The sequence below is a fragment of the Pan troglodytes genome, chromosome 7 (genome assembly GCF_028858775.2).
Source record: "Pan troglodytes isolate AG18354 chromosome 7, NHGRI_mPanTro3-v2.0_pri, whole genome shotgun sequence".
NCBI lineage: Eukaryota > Metazoa > Chordata > Mammalia > Primates > Hominidae > Pan > Pan troglodytes.
Window position 1 is genome coordinate 151,057,653 of NC_072405.2, and position 16,070 is coordinate 151,073,722.

The window sequence follows — 16,070 nt, forward strand, 5'->3', positions numbered from 1 at the left end:
ATTTTTGGTAAACAATTTAAGAACTGTCTGTTCTTTTTTCCTTTACAAATCCACTTGTAATTGCTGCTAATCAGAGTACCTATATAGGACAACTTCAATCTATGACTTGGTCTTCTAAATATATTCCCAGTGTAAACCCTAAAGGAAAAAACTTAGGCAAAATTAATATAAGTACAGAGTTTATTTGCAGGAGCAATTTGGATTTGTCAATAGATTGGATATGGGAGAAGAAAACAAAGAATAGCATCAAAAATAACCCCAAGGATAATCTGACCAGCCAGAAGGAAAGGAGTGCCATTTAATGAGTGGAGAAGGGGAGAGAAGCAGGCTTGGCATGAATATCAGTTCCTTTTGAGTATATTAAGTCTGAAATGCTTATGAGACATCAGATTCCACATGGCGAGAACATAGTGGCCACGGGTCTGGAGTTCAAGAAAGAAGTCTGAAAAACTAAGATAACAATCTGAGAGTCAGCAGCATAATTAAGTCATGAAACACAATGAGATCCCCAAGGGTGTGACTGTGGCTGACACAAAGTGTCAGAAGAACCGAGTCCTGGGATCCTCAGGCGTGAGGTGCTGAATAATGAGTGAAGTAGGAAGAATATGGTATTCTGGAAGCAAAAGCAGGGCAATTTCAGTAAGGAGCAACACTGAATCGCAATAACTCACATAAAGAGTTCTTCTATCATAAGCGGACCAGTGATGTCAGAAGGGGGCTACTAAGGTGGGGAAACCACAGTGGGTGATGTGCTAATGAAACCAGAGCTAACCTGATTAAGCCTGCCAAACTTAACCTGCCTTGTTTGCTGTATTAGGCCATTATTGTATTGCTATCAAGAAATACCGGAGACTGGGTAATTTATAAAGAAAAGACGTTTTAATTGGTTCACAGTTCTGCCAGCTTTATGGAAAGCATGGTGCTGACATCTTTTTGGCTTCAGGGGAGGCCTCAGGAAGCTTACAATCATGGCAGAAGGTGAAGAGGGAGCAGGCACATCACACAGCAAAAGCAAGAGCAAGGGGTGGGGTGGGGAAAAGCCACATACTTCAAAGGACCAGTTCTAATGTGAACTAAGAGCAAGAGCTCACTCATCACCAAAGGAATGGCCCACGCCATTCGTAAGGGATCTGCCTCATGATTCAAGCACTATCCACCAGGCCCCACCTCCAAAACTGGGGATTACATTTCAACATGAGATTTGGGCAGGGACAAATATCCAAATGATATCAGTTGCTTTTAGTCGCTTAGATCTAAAAACTCCCACTAGCAAGTCAAATAGCCAGAGAATCCATAACTAAACTCCCATTAGCTTCCTGTAGGTCACTGCAGTAATGGGTGCTTTAAGTTGTTTTTCAGGAAGTAGGGGGCAGCTCTTGTCCCGCTCAAGCAGCTTGAGGCCACCAATCCTTCAAATGGGCTTATGCCAATGCAGGAGAGATGACCATATGACATCAGAGAGCTGAAAACTCTTCCCTCAGATCAGGGTAATGCTACCATTTTCTGAACGCACGTTCTATGAAGAGTCAGGAAGCCTGACTATGTGTGGGAAGATCACTTATTAACTCACTTTTCCTTATACCCAATCACTTTTTCCCATGCCTTCAACTGCCCTGCTCCTCTATCCCATAAATATCCCTAAAACTTCATCTTTGGAGAGGCATATTTGACATTTGTTCTCTCATCTCCTCACACGGCAGCCTTGGGAATGAGATCTTTTCCCTTTGGCAAAACCTGTTGCCACAATGATTGGCTTGCTGCACGTTGGGAAAAAAACTAACAGTAGTAGAGCAGGGAAAATTCCTGACTAGGTAACAAGTGATAGAGGGTAGACTGGTAACAAATTAGACTTAACTGGGCTGGGCCTGGTGGCTCATGCCTGTAATCCCAGCACTTTGGGAGGCTGAGGCACATGGACCACTTGAGGCCAGGAGTTTGAGACCAGCTAACATGGAGAAATACTGTCTCTATCGAAAATACAAAAATTAGCCAGGCATCTGTAGTTCCAGCTACTCAGGAGGCTAAGGCACAAGAAATGATTGAACCCGGGAAGCAGAGATTGCAGGAAGCGGAGATTGCAGGAAGCCGAGATCGCACCACTGCACTCCAGCCTGGGCGACAGAGAGAGGCTCTGTCTCAAAAAAAGTAGTAGATCTAACTGGGTGAGGACAAGTCATCTATTGTGAGATCAAGGCAGGCAGCACTTATGGCTGGCAAATGCTGGAGGTTTAAGGAAAGGTTCAAAGTGGCTGTGAGATGGAACTGAAAGCAAGACCAAAGCAATGTGGTTGTGCTATTCGCTTTACGGTTCAGTTGTGCTACAGCAGACATGGGACAGAACGAGCTGGCTTTAACTTGGCAGTGTTTCTGCCAAGTGAGTTAAAACCAAACAAACGAGTAGGGCAGAGATGATGGGGATGTAGGCCAGGGAAGGATACAATTATTGATCAGGGGTTTTAGGCTTGTTAAGAAACCAGAGAAGACAAAAAAATGTGATGTAGACAGCAGAATGGGGATGGGATCAAGGAACAAGCTAGAAAAATTGGAGGTGGTGGTCAGAGAGGGTTTTCTTAAAATTGAAATTATAGGAGAGTTATAGTTGTAGATAAAGTGTAGGCCTCACAGGAAAGAGAAATAGCAGACAGCACCACTGGAAGAATGGAGAGAAGAGGTGCTGGGGCTGGGCACAGTGGGTCACACCTGTAATCCCAGCACTTTGGGAGGCCAAGGAGGGCAGATCACTTGAGGTCAGGAGTTTGAGACCAGCCTGGTCAACATGGTGAAACCCCGTCGCTACTAGAAATAAAAAAAATTAGTTGAGTGTGGTGGTGCACACCTGTAATCCCAGCTACTCGGGAGGCTGAGGCAGGAGAATCGCTTGAAACTGGGAGGCAGAGGTTGCAGTGAGCCGAAATCCCACCACTGCACTCCAGCCTGGGCGATGGAAAAAAAAAAAAAAAAGAAAAAAAAAAAAAGAAGACATGCTGGAGGAATTGCCTACCATGAATACTGAAATCCTCCCAAACTACGATGGGGGATGCTGGAGCACTGACAGTGAACTGGGTGCTCAGAACTTTGAGGAACATAGGACAGCCTTGTTCTGATATGTGAGATTCAAAGCTGATGTTTTTGAGGGAGAGTAGTCTGGAAGGGGCAATGAGAATCAGGGCACCCTTACCTCATCTCCAGTCCTAGTGTTACCATGGTTCTCAGACACCATCAGTAGGGTTACAGAGGCACCAAGGGGTATCAGTGCCCTTCAGAGTTTTAGTTAGAGGAAGGTGACAAAGAGGAATATATAGAGAAGTCCCAGAAGACAGAGGTGTAGTGTTTTAGAAGTTGGGGGAAACTGAGCAATAAAGACAAAACAGAGGGTATGCAGAGGGTATGCCAGCAACAAGGGAGTCTGGGGCTTCTGGAGGAACAGGTATGAATAGGGATAAAGAGCATAATGAGATTAGTCCAACTGGATCAGCATTTTCCTTTTTATTTCTAGTTACATAAGTAAGGCGATATTTTCCTTTGACCATACCTCTCAATTCTTTTCTTCTCCTTGGGCATGAGGGTGTGGTGCTGACAAAGCTGAACACTACCGAACTCCGTGTTCCAGCAAACAGGTTTCCCAGTAACCATCCAACCTGGGGTGGTCATGGGGGAACCTCCTATTCCAACAATGTGAAAAACACACAAATTCATACTGATATTTTAAAAAGAAAATCTCAAAGAATGACATCTGACTAGCAAGGTATAATTTATTATTTTAAAAACTGGTAAATAAAGGAAAAGAAAAAGGCAGTTTTCCTGTCTTCCCAGGAGAAGCCTGCTCCCGAGGGTAATGAAGCAGCTGGTGAGGCAACGCTGTCTCTAGAAGCATTCCAGCTAAACAAAGGGAGAAGAAATGACAGGATTCACAGGGTGCCATTTTGTGGCCTCTGATGAAATCTAAGCATTAATGTCAACAGCTGCTAAAACTATTAGGTGAAATGCTCATGGGAGTGTTCTCATGTATGGATCAGAGAGTGATGGGACCTAAACCCATTGATTAGTCTTAACATCACAAAGAACAACCAGATGTACATCACCTACGAAGTATTCTTGTTGTGGGGAAGGGGGAAATCAAGCCCAAACTGGATCAAACTTCTTTAGGTTCTAACAAGCAGCTGATGAGAAATTAACGGGCCAGAAAAGAATAGGTTAAACGAAACAGCATCACAGAGATGTCATCAGCCTAATCCAGAATATGAGAATAGGACAAGGGACACAATTTCTTCAACAGATTAATTGCAACTAGTAACAATCAACCAACAAGGTCTAGCTGACAAATACAGGAGATGCTGCAAGCAAATTCACAAAGTACTTCTTGTCTGATTCTTGTTCAGACGAAACCACATATGAAAATGGGACAATCAGGGACATTTGAACACTGACTGGATAGCTGATAATGTTTTGTAAAAAAAAGTCTCATCTTTTAGGAATAGTTACAGGTGAAATATGCCTTAGATTTGCTTTAGAATAACCAATAGGGATTATGTGTGTACGTAAGTGGACAGAGGCAGAGGTGAAATAAAATTGGCCAGAAGTTTTTAGTTGCTGAATCTGGGTGATGATGATACGAAAAATCATGATACAATTCTATTCTCTCTTTTCTGTATATGCTTGAAATTTTCCATAAGAAGTTTTAAAAACTCAAAATTCAAAAGCATAGTAGGTACTTAATATTTGTTCATTTCCATGGTCTCCTCTTTGTAAAGGCATCAAAAATATTTTGTCTTGACTCATGCAGTTTGATTTTAATCCACAATTATTGTATAGCTATAAGCTACAAACGGGGTAGGGGAAGACTTGAGGTCAAACTCTAGAATTTATATTTTAAACTTTCAAGCATTCCCTTTAAAATTATTTTCTGCAAAGAAAAAAATAACTGGGCCTTTTGATGTTAGCAATATTTATTTTATATTTGGTAAGATGATGATACTTGGGCTTTTTGTGTTTTAATAATACATTTTTTAAAAAAGATTGAGAAGTTTATTAATTATTGTTAATAAGTTTCGCCAGAGGATCAAGATGGTTCATAAGCCAAGTATACCCAACACTGCCAACTGTGAAGCATTTATTTTATAAAGACAAAAATACATTTTTGTTTCTAATACTCTCATAAAGTTTTTTCCCCTTTATAGCGTGGAGGCTGCTTGGGAGAAGATGGGAATACTCTCTTCTGGAAACAAAATTTATAAGACTGAGCTGTATTTCTGTGGGCTGGGAAGAGTTTATAAAAACAACAATCCACTTTAAATTTTTGTTGTACTCATTATTGCTCAGCTTTTCATTTGGCCTTTTTAAAAATCTGAAAGTGCCTCAGGCTACCCCTTGCCAGGGAGGTCTGTGAGTTTCTGTCTGCACTGCCTGCAGCTGAGACGAGTTCAACTCAAGGATGAAGCAGTGGTTCTGGGTCCTTTTTCAGGATACTTCTTTACAACATACGATGCTGATATTTCAAAACCTATATGACCTCCAAGTATTCTTTTCAACTGCTTTAGAACCCATAGAAGAAAGGGTATGACTAAGAAGAACACCCCAATCTCAATAGTGGCAAAGGGAGTTCAAATGATGTAATGGTGGGAGAGGGAGGGCTATGGGAAAGAAGGCAGCACAGCTGGGCTATTTTGATTGTTCACTTCCTTATTCATGCACAACACGATCAGCCAGTCTATCCGTATGAAGTCAGTGACAACTGTACGCTTCTCAGTGGTGTGGAGTCTCTCCTAATACCAGACTGACTACCAGAATAATTTCCAGTGAGCCAGGTACTAGGAACAGATCAACAACATTCAATACCTACTACTTTGTGCACATAAAAATTATTAGTAGCATTAATTTGATTAAATTATGTCACAAAGCATATAATTTACAAAAATGAATTTATCTTTTAAAATTTGGTTGTTTTTTTTGGGGGGGGGACAGGGTCCTCTCTTTGTCACCCAGAATGGAGTACAGTGGGGTGATCTCAGCTCATTGCAACCTCCAAATCCCAGGGTCAAGAGATCCTCCTACCTCAGCCTTCTGAGTAGCTGGGACTATGGGCACACGCCTCCACGCCTGGCTACAGTTTTTGTAGAGACAGGGTTTCACCATGTTGCCCAGCCTGGTCTCAAACTCTTGGGCTCAAGTAATCTGCCTGCCTTGGCCTTCCAAAGTGCTAGGACTACAGGCGTGAGGCACTGTGCCTGGCCTAAATTTAGTTTTACTTTTTAATTTTTTCAGTGTCCCGTAGATTTGGTAGGGAAAAAAATGAACTACTTATATAATAGGTGACAATGCTCTAAAATTAGGGCAAGGTTTTTTTTTTCTTTTCTTTCCCCTTTTAATTCCTAAAAGCTAGCATTTAAATCAAGCTTTCAGCAACAGACAGAGACTACCTTGGAAACCCACAGCATTATCAAAATTGAAACTAGAGTGTAAAACTAGACAGAAGAACCTTTTTCAAACTTGAATACAGGGCACACTTCTGAGAGTTGGAACTGAGTCAGTACTATCCTATTCCTAATAAATGGGGGGGAAAAACCTCAATGGAATCACACGCAAACTCTTTCAAAGTATTATTTCCTTCCACACATTTACATTATCAAGCTTTAGAAATGAGTCAACACAGGCTAGGTGCAGTGGCTCACACCTGTAATCCCAGCACTTTCGGAGGCAGAGGCAGGCAGATCGCTTGAGCCCAGGAGTTTGAGACCAGCCTGGGCAACACAGGGAGACCCTATCTCTACAAAAAACATATAAAAATTTGCTGGGCATGGTGGCGCACACCTGTAGTCCCAGCTACTTGGGAAGCTAAGGCAGGAGGATCACTTGAGCCCAGGAGGTTGAGCTGCAGTGAGCTGAGATCAAGCCACTGCAATCCAGCCTGGGTGACAGAGGGAGACCATGTCTCCAGAAAAAAAAAAGAAATGAGTCAATATGGTCTAATGTAAAGAGAACAAACCTTCTAGTCCAAGATCAAGATTTCCATCAGGCTATTACTTACTAGCTATGTGAACTTGGCCAAACCACTTCAGCTCCGAGTGTCTTAATTTCTTTATGTGTAAAGTGAAAATATTACGAAGACTCTCATGAGGTTTAAACAAAATGATGCCTGTGGATGGGCCAGGCATGATCTCTAAGACACGTGCATATGTAAATAACTACCTGTATTTATAAGTGGCATAGTCATGAATAGGTAACAAATCTAGTGTATCAGAGACCACACAGAAAGAGATAAAATGCAGTAATTATTATAGACTATACCACCTTATATTTTATAGAACTTTACAGTTTACAAACCACCTCTGCATATACAAACAAGTGAGCTGTTTTAGAATTTGTAATGAAGCAGCTTAATACAAAATACAAATAACATTTATTTCATTAAATGTTTTAATAGTTCAGAATAATTTTCAGTCACTAACCTGAAAAACCTAAAAGTAATCTTGAATAAAGGAAATTATGCTGCATGATAAACAACTGAACCAAAATAATCTGTTAGAAAATTAAAAATTTATTTAAATTCTAACAAATACTGAAAAAGTATCACAAAGGGCCAGGCGTGGTGGCTCACGACTAATTTTAATTCCAGCACTTTGGAAGGCCGAGGTGGGTGGATCACCTGAGGTCAAGACTTCGAGACCAGCCTGGCCAACATTGTGAAACCCCATCTCTACTAAAAATACAAAAACTAGCTAGGCGTGGTGGTGCACAACTGTAGTCCCACCTACTCGGGAGGCAGAGGCAGGAGGCTTGAACCTGGGAGGCGGAGGTTGCAGTGAGCCAAGATCACACCACTGCATTCCAGCCTGGGTGACAAAGTGGGGGGAAAAAATGTATCACAAAGTAGTATAATTGCCCTTTAGCATGAAGGGCTTAGAGACAATCAAACCAACCATTTGAAAAAGATCACTGCATTGGTTTACATGACAGAGATACAAATGAGAAAACTTGTATTATCATCTCTAGTGCCACATGTGTAGTCCAAACATGTAACAAGAGCCATGTGCATAATGCAATGGTATTACTATCATGTGTTATCTTGTACTTCTGGTCATAATTAAGGTTTTACTGCTTGATCAAGGGCTTCGTTATTTTGGAGAAGAAAAAGAAAAAAAAAACCCAAACACAATAATCAACCAAACAAAACCCCCAAGTTTATACCTTCAAAATATTTAAAATACAGCTTTACTCATTGATTTGGAAATACCTGATTTCTAGGGTAATTTTAACCCACATAACCATTGGTTAAGCACTCCCTCCCCACAGAGGCCACACCTCCTCTTTCAGCATACTTACAGGTCCCTTATGACAGACTGCAGCACCTGACTTTCAGATATGTTCTAAGTTGTACCCGAGCTCCACAACAAGCACAAGTTTCCTTATAACTTAATAATTAGGCTTAAAAAAAAGACTTCTTCAGGTTCTCAGAACAATACAGGCAGGGACACATGTTGTTCTGTTAGATATTTTTATAAATCTCTGTTAATCTTACACTTATTTTTGTAGAGAAATACTGTGTGAATTTCAAAGATACACTGTTCATATATTCAACATCAACTGTCACTGCAATCTTACTGAAGGTGATCCAATAACTACCTTTATTTTGCAACAAAATATGAAAAAGTACCTGGTATCTTCTCTCCGGAATGTAAGGATATTGCTTTATTTGCCAACAAGAGAGACCCACAAAGAGCGACAAACTGTCCTAAAGTTATCTAGACCCTCACTTTTTCTGTTGGTTATCCTCTCTACCCTTGCCCAACATCTCCTAGGAAGGAATCTAGAACCATTTATAATGATTCCTAGGAAAAAATCAAGAACAATTTACAGTGACAAGCTTACAGGTAATCCCTTGAGAGCCCCAGTGACACTGGTCGCTCCAAATATTCCTGCCTCTCTGCTGTCTGTTCCCGCTACCCAGAATGCACTCCTCTAAGACCCAGCACGCCTCCATACCTTACTCAGGAATTCATGCATTTATTTAAAACAATTACAAAACTTATATCCCAGACAATAAAGAGATAAACAGAACATGTCTTTACATGCAATGGGTTCATGGTTTTGTGGACAAGATGGTTTCTAAAACACAATGACATCTATTTTAGGACTATGCATAAGAGAGAAATGTACAGTGCACTATAGAGCTCTGAGGAGGAAGAGTCCAGATCTTCTTAAAGTACTCAGGAAAGCTTTCTATGAGGTACTGACATGTGAACCCAGACTTGGGTCAGGTAAGAACTCTGGTTGTGAAGAAAAATGGGAGAGCCAGACAAATCCCACGAAGACTCTCCATCTTCATCGACATTTGGGAGTGTAACAGTTCATCAGTACAGGGGAGCAAACTCTCTCAAATTGCTCATGGCAGGCAATAGAGCCTAGAGGGTAATAATGACCTGAGTTCCAATCCTAGTGCCATCATTTTCAAGCTGTGTGACACTGAATAAGTTTGTTTACCTTTCTGAATTTAATTCTTCATATCTGTGAAATGGAGAGATAATAAATACCTTGCAAGGCCACTGTGGGATTAAATAATATTTAACATTTATGAAGGGCTTTACAAACCCACACGAGTTAATACATGTGCAGGTTTATTGTCATACAGAACACAATTTTAAATAACTTTCCTGTTGCTCTCAATTTACCTGCTTTATTTTAATTCACTATCTATGGTTTGACTCTTTCACCAAGAATGTAAACTCCATAAAGGGAGGGACGTGGCTTTGTTTTCTAGCAGACTCCAGTATCTAGAATAGTGCTCAGCACGCTGCAGGCACTCAAGAACTATCTGTTGGCCGGATTAATGTAAAACAGAAATGTAAAACTGAGGTCTCTTCAATCCCGTAGGGCTTGTTAGGGGTTAAATGAAGTATCGTATGACAGAAAAACAAGTAATTGCAGCTGGCATACAGCTGATTGCAGCCTCACCCCACTATCCTAGACACTGAACATGCTTGCTGTGGAGAAGCACATGCAGAATTTCACAAGGATCCAGGAGCAGCAGGGCCTCTACCTTGGTGTATCAGCACTACATCCCACATAGTACAGTATTTCCAGGTTGGCAGGTAAGAAATAACCCTGGGATTCAGTAATATTACTGTTTTTCTAGGTATCGGCTTAACAAAGATGTCCCTAGAAATGTGAATTACCAGCTTTGGGGCTAAGTGCAATGTACTGGTTCCTGGCCAGCTAGGCTTATCAGTTTTTAGGTTTTATGGTTTTGTGGAAGATAGAAACATATCACACCATTGAATGTCAGGATGACAGAAGGAAAAAAAGATGGGAGGAAGAAGGGAGGGAGGGCCGGCAGGCAAGAAAAGAAAAGAAATATACCACACTTGTTTCTCTGGTTCCACCTAAGTAAGCAAGCAGTAGGTGGAATGACTAAGGACAAACAAGACTCCGAACAATTAATGACATGTCATTAAATATCCACTGGACACCAATTATTCTTTGCTTGGATTTGTAAATCACCTAAGTGATAGTCATATATTGAAGTATCACTAACTCTGAAAGTGAAACTATTTTTATACGTAATGATGAAAAGAGCAAGTCTGGATGGAACAGCTCAAGCAGAACAACAGAGATAAGGAGGACGGGAGAGCCACAGCCACCAACTTTTTTTTGGCTAAAAAACAATGTAGATGAGGAGGTGAGGGAAGACTGGAGAGGTGGGTGGTGGGCAGATAATGAAAGGTCTTGGAGGGCTAAGCTGAGGAGCCCAAACTTCATCTGATGGATACTATATGATTACTAAAAGTTTCTGACCAGAGAACTGCCTATTTAAATCAACATGGTAGCAATCTAAGAACATGGAGAAGGTACTGAAGTATGAACTCCTAGTTACGGAGTACCTAGAAGAAAAAATGAAAGCACGATCACAAGTAATTCAGGGGGGTGTTAAAGCCAGACATTAGAGTTTGAATAATGACTCCAGATTTTAGCAGCTATGTAACCTTGGACAAATTATTTAACCTCTCTGGGACATAGTCTCCTCAGCTTTACAACAAGAAAACTATCTTATAGGCCCTTTGTTGTAAGGACTAAATGAGATGATACATGTACAAGAACATAGAACTTAAACCTGAGCCTGGAACACAGTACTCATAAAATGCCAGCTAACTTTATTCCTCTTAATGGGGTTCTGAAATAGGAAGAAAACACTGAGATCATAAAGTGGGGGTTGGCTGGAAGAAGTAAAGTCCAAGTTTGGTGATGACCAGTTGCTAAAAGACACATCTGAGGTTTAAACCTTGAATGGAGAGTATTGATTAAAAGAGATTAGTAAAACAGGAGGAACAAGATTTGAAGGCACTGCTGGGGCCTATTTTATTACATTTCATTACTTTGTTACCCAAAGACAGATGCCAGGAATAGTCCTTATTAACATAATGGGACATTTCCCTTCTCTCTTGATCAAGCCTGGGGAGACTGTGGAGACAGTGTGTGGCAAGCACCAAAAGGGCAGTCCCCGGGGCTCATCCCAAAAGCTGCTTTACAGTTTGGCAAGAAGATGGACCAAAGGGCCTGTGAGTTATTCAAAGCCCTGCTCAAATCTCACCTACTCTACAGAACATCCTGCAGAACATCCTTTGATGCCCAGCAGTTGCTCCCTCCTCCAGACTCCTGTGACTGTAGCATGTGTGGTGGTCTTTCTCTCTCCAACTAGATTACAAACTCCGTGAGGGCCTGGCAAGTTTGCCAATTCTCTGTACCCACTACAGACTGAACAAATGCAAATGCTGAGTGCTGTTTACTGCCCCAGTGTCACTACTGGAAACTAGGGCTACTCCATGAAGTCACGATTAAGCTTATAAGGATGACTAACTGTTTACCTGAGAACACACTGGCAACCCCGAAGCTTCCATAAGACCAGCTCTAGCATTCCAACCTTCTCTCTACTTAGTTAGGAAGTGAGCAATGATTTCTTAAGCAGTAGTACTTTGACAGTATAACACATCATTCACCTTTACTGAGTATCTCTGCCAAGTGTACAAATACAAGCAAAAATATTTCTTGAGTAAGGGCTTATGGGACATTTGTGCACCATTAAAAAAAAAAAAAAACAAGGAAGCCAGGCCCAGTGGCTCACGCCTATAATTCCTGGGACTTTGGGAGGCCGAGGCAGGTGGATCATCTGAGGTCAGGAGTTTGAGACCAGCCTGGCCAATATGGCAAAACCCTGTCTCTATTAAAAATACAAAAGTGAGCAGGGTGTGGTGGTGGGCACCTGTAATCCCAGCTACTCGGGAGGCTGAGGCAGGGGAACTCCTTGAACCTGGGAAGCAGAGGTTGCAGTGAGCTGAGATCGCGCCACTGCGCTCCAGCCTGGGCGACACAGTGAGACTCCGTCTCAAAAAAAACTGACTCAAAATAAACAGGAATTGGGTCTTTTCTAAGTGAGATGCTAAAGTTAAAAGGAAACTATTATTTCAGAAATGTAACATATATGTATGCACATATATAAGAACAAATTACATATGTGTGTATATGGTTACGTATGTATATATGTGCATATACAGACAGTATATGTATTTTAAGATATCAAATGGGCCCACAGAAGATGCTTTCTCATCCTCCCCTTCCTTTATTTCCCACATTTTTAAATGGGAAAAAAGGCATATCTATTTTGAAACATACCAAGGAAAGTACAACACACTTAATTGCACCAGCAAATAGTTAAGACAATGCTCATGCCAGAATCTTAACTATATTTTTTAAAAAGCAATACTCAAACACCATATTGTGAAAGACAAAAATTGTTTTAAAATGTCTCACATTTCCTGAACTTCATAAAATAAATATGCAAAGTATATTCTACTGAATTGCAAGATAAATTATAATGGCAACTTCATTCTGGATAAGATTAACATGATATTAAAACCCAAAAATAATTTGGAATTCTATACAACTTGCTGAGTGATCTGGTATTTTACCTGTGTTCCATCTAAAAAAAAAAAAAAAAAACTATGAGCCATACTTAAAACTATTTAATGATGGTAAAATTATGCAAATTTGGACAGCCAGAATGCTTATTTTCATAAGCTATTCTAGAATGAAGCAATTATACTAAAAATAGACATCTATGATCGTCTTACCCCATGAGAGTGCTTTTCGAGGTCTGCTACCTAGAGCCCCTTACCTGACACAGAGACGGCGTGTGTCCGCATGCCTTGCTTTTCGCTGTTGGCCAACCTGTGACAGACAAAAGCAAAGCTGTGAGCCCTGCAATTTCCCCAGGACCCCGCAACTCGGCCTCATCAAGTAGGGAACTGCCTTGGATGAGGAAGACAAAATTTTAGATACGTGATTTCTTTAAAAATTGGATTCTACTATTAAAATAGCCAGGCTGCTTTAATGCTTTAAAGATCACAAATTAAAATACACAACTGAAGGAATGTTGAACTGTTCTGAGAAAGATACTCTTGACAATAATTTAAAACAATGCAATACAATTTAATCTGGTATGAATGGGTTAAATAAAAATGTAAATTTAAATGCTACACACTAAAGGATTGCCCCTAAAGTTATGAGAAAAAAAACATACACCTGGAAGTGGATTTTGCTCTCTAAAACATAATATGAAATACTACAGTATGACTGGTCCTTCTTAAATTTATGGCATGTAAAAAATTATCAAGAAATACATTAATATGTACTATTACCTACATACTTAAAAAAGTAATCTCAATGTATCTTGCTACTTGCTTCATGACATGGTTTAACACTAGTTTTACATATTTACCCACAAAAAGTAAAATTTTGGCCAAAAGTCTTGGTGCCATTTAAAAAATTAGTAAAAAATTTTTGGAAAGCACAAAACACAGGGAAAAAAGGAGCCACACAGTCTTTAGATGTCAAAGTTACCTGGTCTTTTTATAAGAGAAAACCTTTTCCAGATGAAATACTGACACTTAAAACAGTATAGGTTGAATATCTCTTATCCACAATGCTTGGAACAAGAGTGTTTCCAATGTCAGATTTTTTGGATTTTGGAATGTCTGCATATACAAAATGAGGAATCTAGGGGATAGGACCCAAGTCTAAACGTGAAATCTGTTTATGTTTCATATACACCTTATACATGTAACCCAAAAGTAATTTCATACAATATTTTAAATAACTTTGTTCATGAAACAAATATTTGACTGCAACCTGTTACACATGAGGTCACATGAGGTCAGGTGTGGAAGTTTCCACTTGCTGCAACATGTTGGTCCTCAAAAAGTTTCAAATTTTGGAGCATTTTGAAGTTCCAGATTAGAAATGCTCAACTTGTACATCGTTTCGAAGCACTACAACTATTGAATGTGAAACTGTATAATCTCTATAATAATCACAGCAAACAGCCATAGACTTGTGTTCCTTTTACAGAATTCTCCAAATATGTGAAATTTTATATCTTTAGTATAAAAATTTAATCAAAGTTGTTTTCTAACAACTCATTACTTTCTCTTCCATTGCAGCTACATGATTTATCACAACTTATCTTTGAACTACATTTATTGGGCAGTCAGAGGACACACATTTTAAATCAATAAATTACATCATTTCCTTCTTTGTTGTGCTGCCAAAACACTGGGGTTTTCCCTTGTCTGCACCACAATTATGTATGCTGTTGCTAAGCAACTTTCTCACGACAGCTTGGATTTCAGCTCTTATCTGATCAATAGCAATAATGGTGTCCTGCTGCTATAAGGTTTGTGGAAATTCCACTCTTGTAAAGTTTGCTTCATTTATTTAGTTTCCTTTATCTGTTAACACTTCCAATGTACTACCTTCCTCACTCACTTTCATACCTATGTTCATGATTCCTCTATGTGTGTGTGTGTCTGTGTTTTAAGAAATGGGGTGGAGTCTCACGAAGTCACCCAGACTCGAGTGTGGTTGCTATTCACAGGCATGATCATAGTACACCACAGCCTCAAACCCCCGGGCTTCAGTGATCCTCCTGCCTCAGCCTCAGAACCACAGGAACACACCACATTGCCCAGCTTTGATTTTAATCCAAAATTATCCCTTAACTTCCCACAACTAAAGGTACTCTAAATAAACATCAGTTCCTGCCCTGATATGACCCCAAATGAACCTCTATCAGACACTGCTGATGCTGTAGAGTGCACTGTCCAAAGCTAGAGGTGCACTAGCCACATGCAGACCTTGCCTGTGTGAGGCCCACAGTACTGCATATGACCCTGGCTGTCAGCAACTTGCCAGGTTGCCTGGGGAGGGTAGACAAGTTAAAAGCCCATGTTTAGGACTCTGGTAATTAATAACTAGAAACTATTACAGGAAAACATGATGGGGATGCTCTCCTGGCTTGGGGGTGGGTCAATGAGGTTTCTACAGGAAGTGATGTAGAATGAGACCGAGAAGATGAGTTAGGCTTAGCAACGAAAAGGGGGTTGGGAGAAGAGTGGATCACGCAAAGACAGAATATTGGCAAAGGCCTTCAGGGAAAAGAAAGGATGTTTGCTCCTGGAATTGAAAAAAAGGTAAATGTACTTGAAGAATAGTATGAGGAGTGACAAAAACCAAGGTTAGAGAAGTGAGCAGGAAACAATCACACGGGCTCCTGCAAGCTAGGTTAAGAATATTGCAAAGTATCCTAAGAGCAAGAGTAGGTCATGTAAGATATTTAATTAGGAAAGCTTCCTCAAGCTGTAGCACAGAGCACGGATAGGCTAAGGAGCAAAACTGGACAGAGACTGATTTAGCAGAAATACACAGAAAAGAGTTAATGTAGCAGGCTTGTGACTGACCTTACATGATTGTCCCTTGCCTGCTATCTGGGAACTTGGATTTTCGCAGAGTTGCCACCATCCCCTGACAGGTATGGTACACTATGCCTAAAATGTTTGTACAAAAAATGTGGTTTATGCTGAACTCTTGCTTTCCTTCTGGGAGTCTGGTATTTGGATGCAGGCCAGGCACAGAGTGCATGTAAAAAAGAGCCCCCAATAAAAACCCTAGGCACCAAGTCTCTAATGAGCTTTCTCAGTAGGCAACATTTCACACAGGTCGCCACAATCCATTGCTGGGGAATTCAG

The 16,070-nt window shown here is 40.5% G+C and overlaps 1 protein-coding gene across 47 annotated transcripts in view; it reads right to left on the reverse strand.

The window, feature by feature from the left end:
* Window positions 1-16,070, reverse strand: part of PTK2 (protein tyrosine kinase 2) — a 343,777-nt gene that overhangs the window by 119,867 nt on the left and 207,840 nt on the right. For all 47 annotated transcript variants that reach the window (XM_063816590.1, XM_063816588.1, XM_063816583.1 and 44 more), the window contains one exon: window positions 13,163-13,215. In XM_063816590.1, the coding sequence (XP_063672660.1) occupies window positions 13,163-13,215 (53 nt within the window). The remainder of the gene's footprint in view (window positions 1-13,162; window positions 13,216-16,070) is intronic.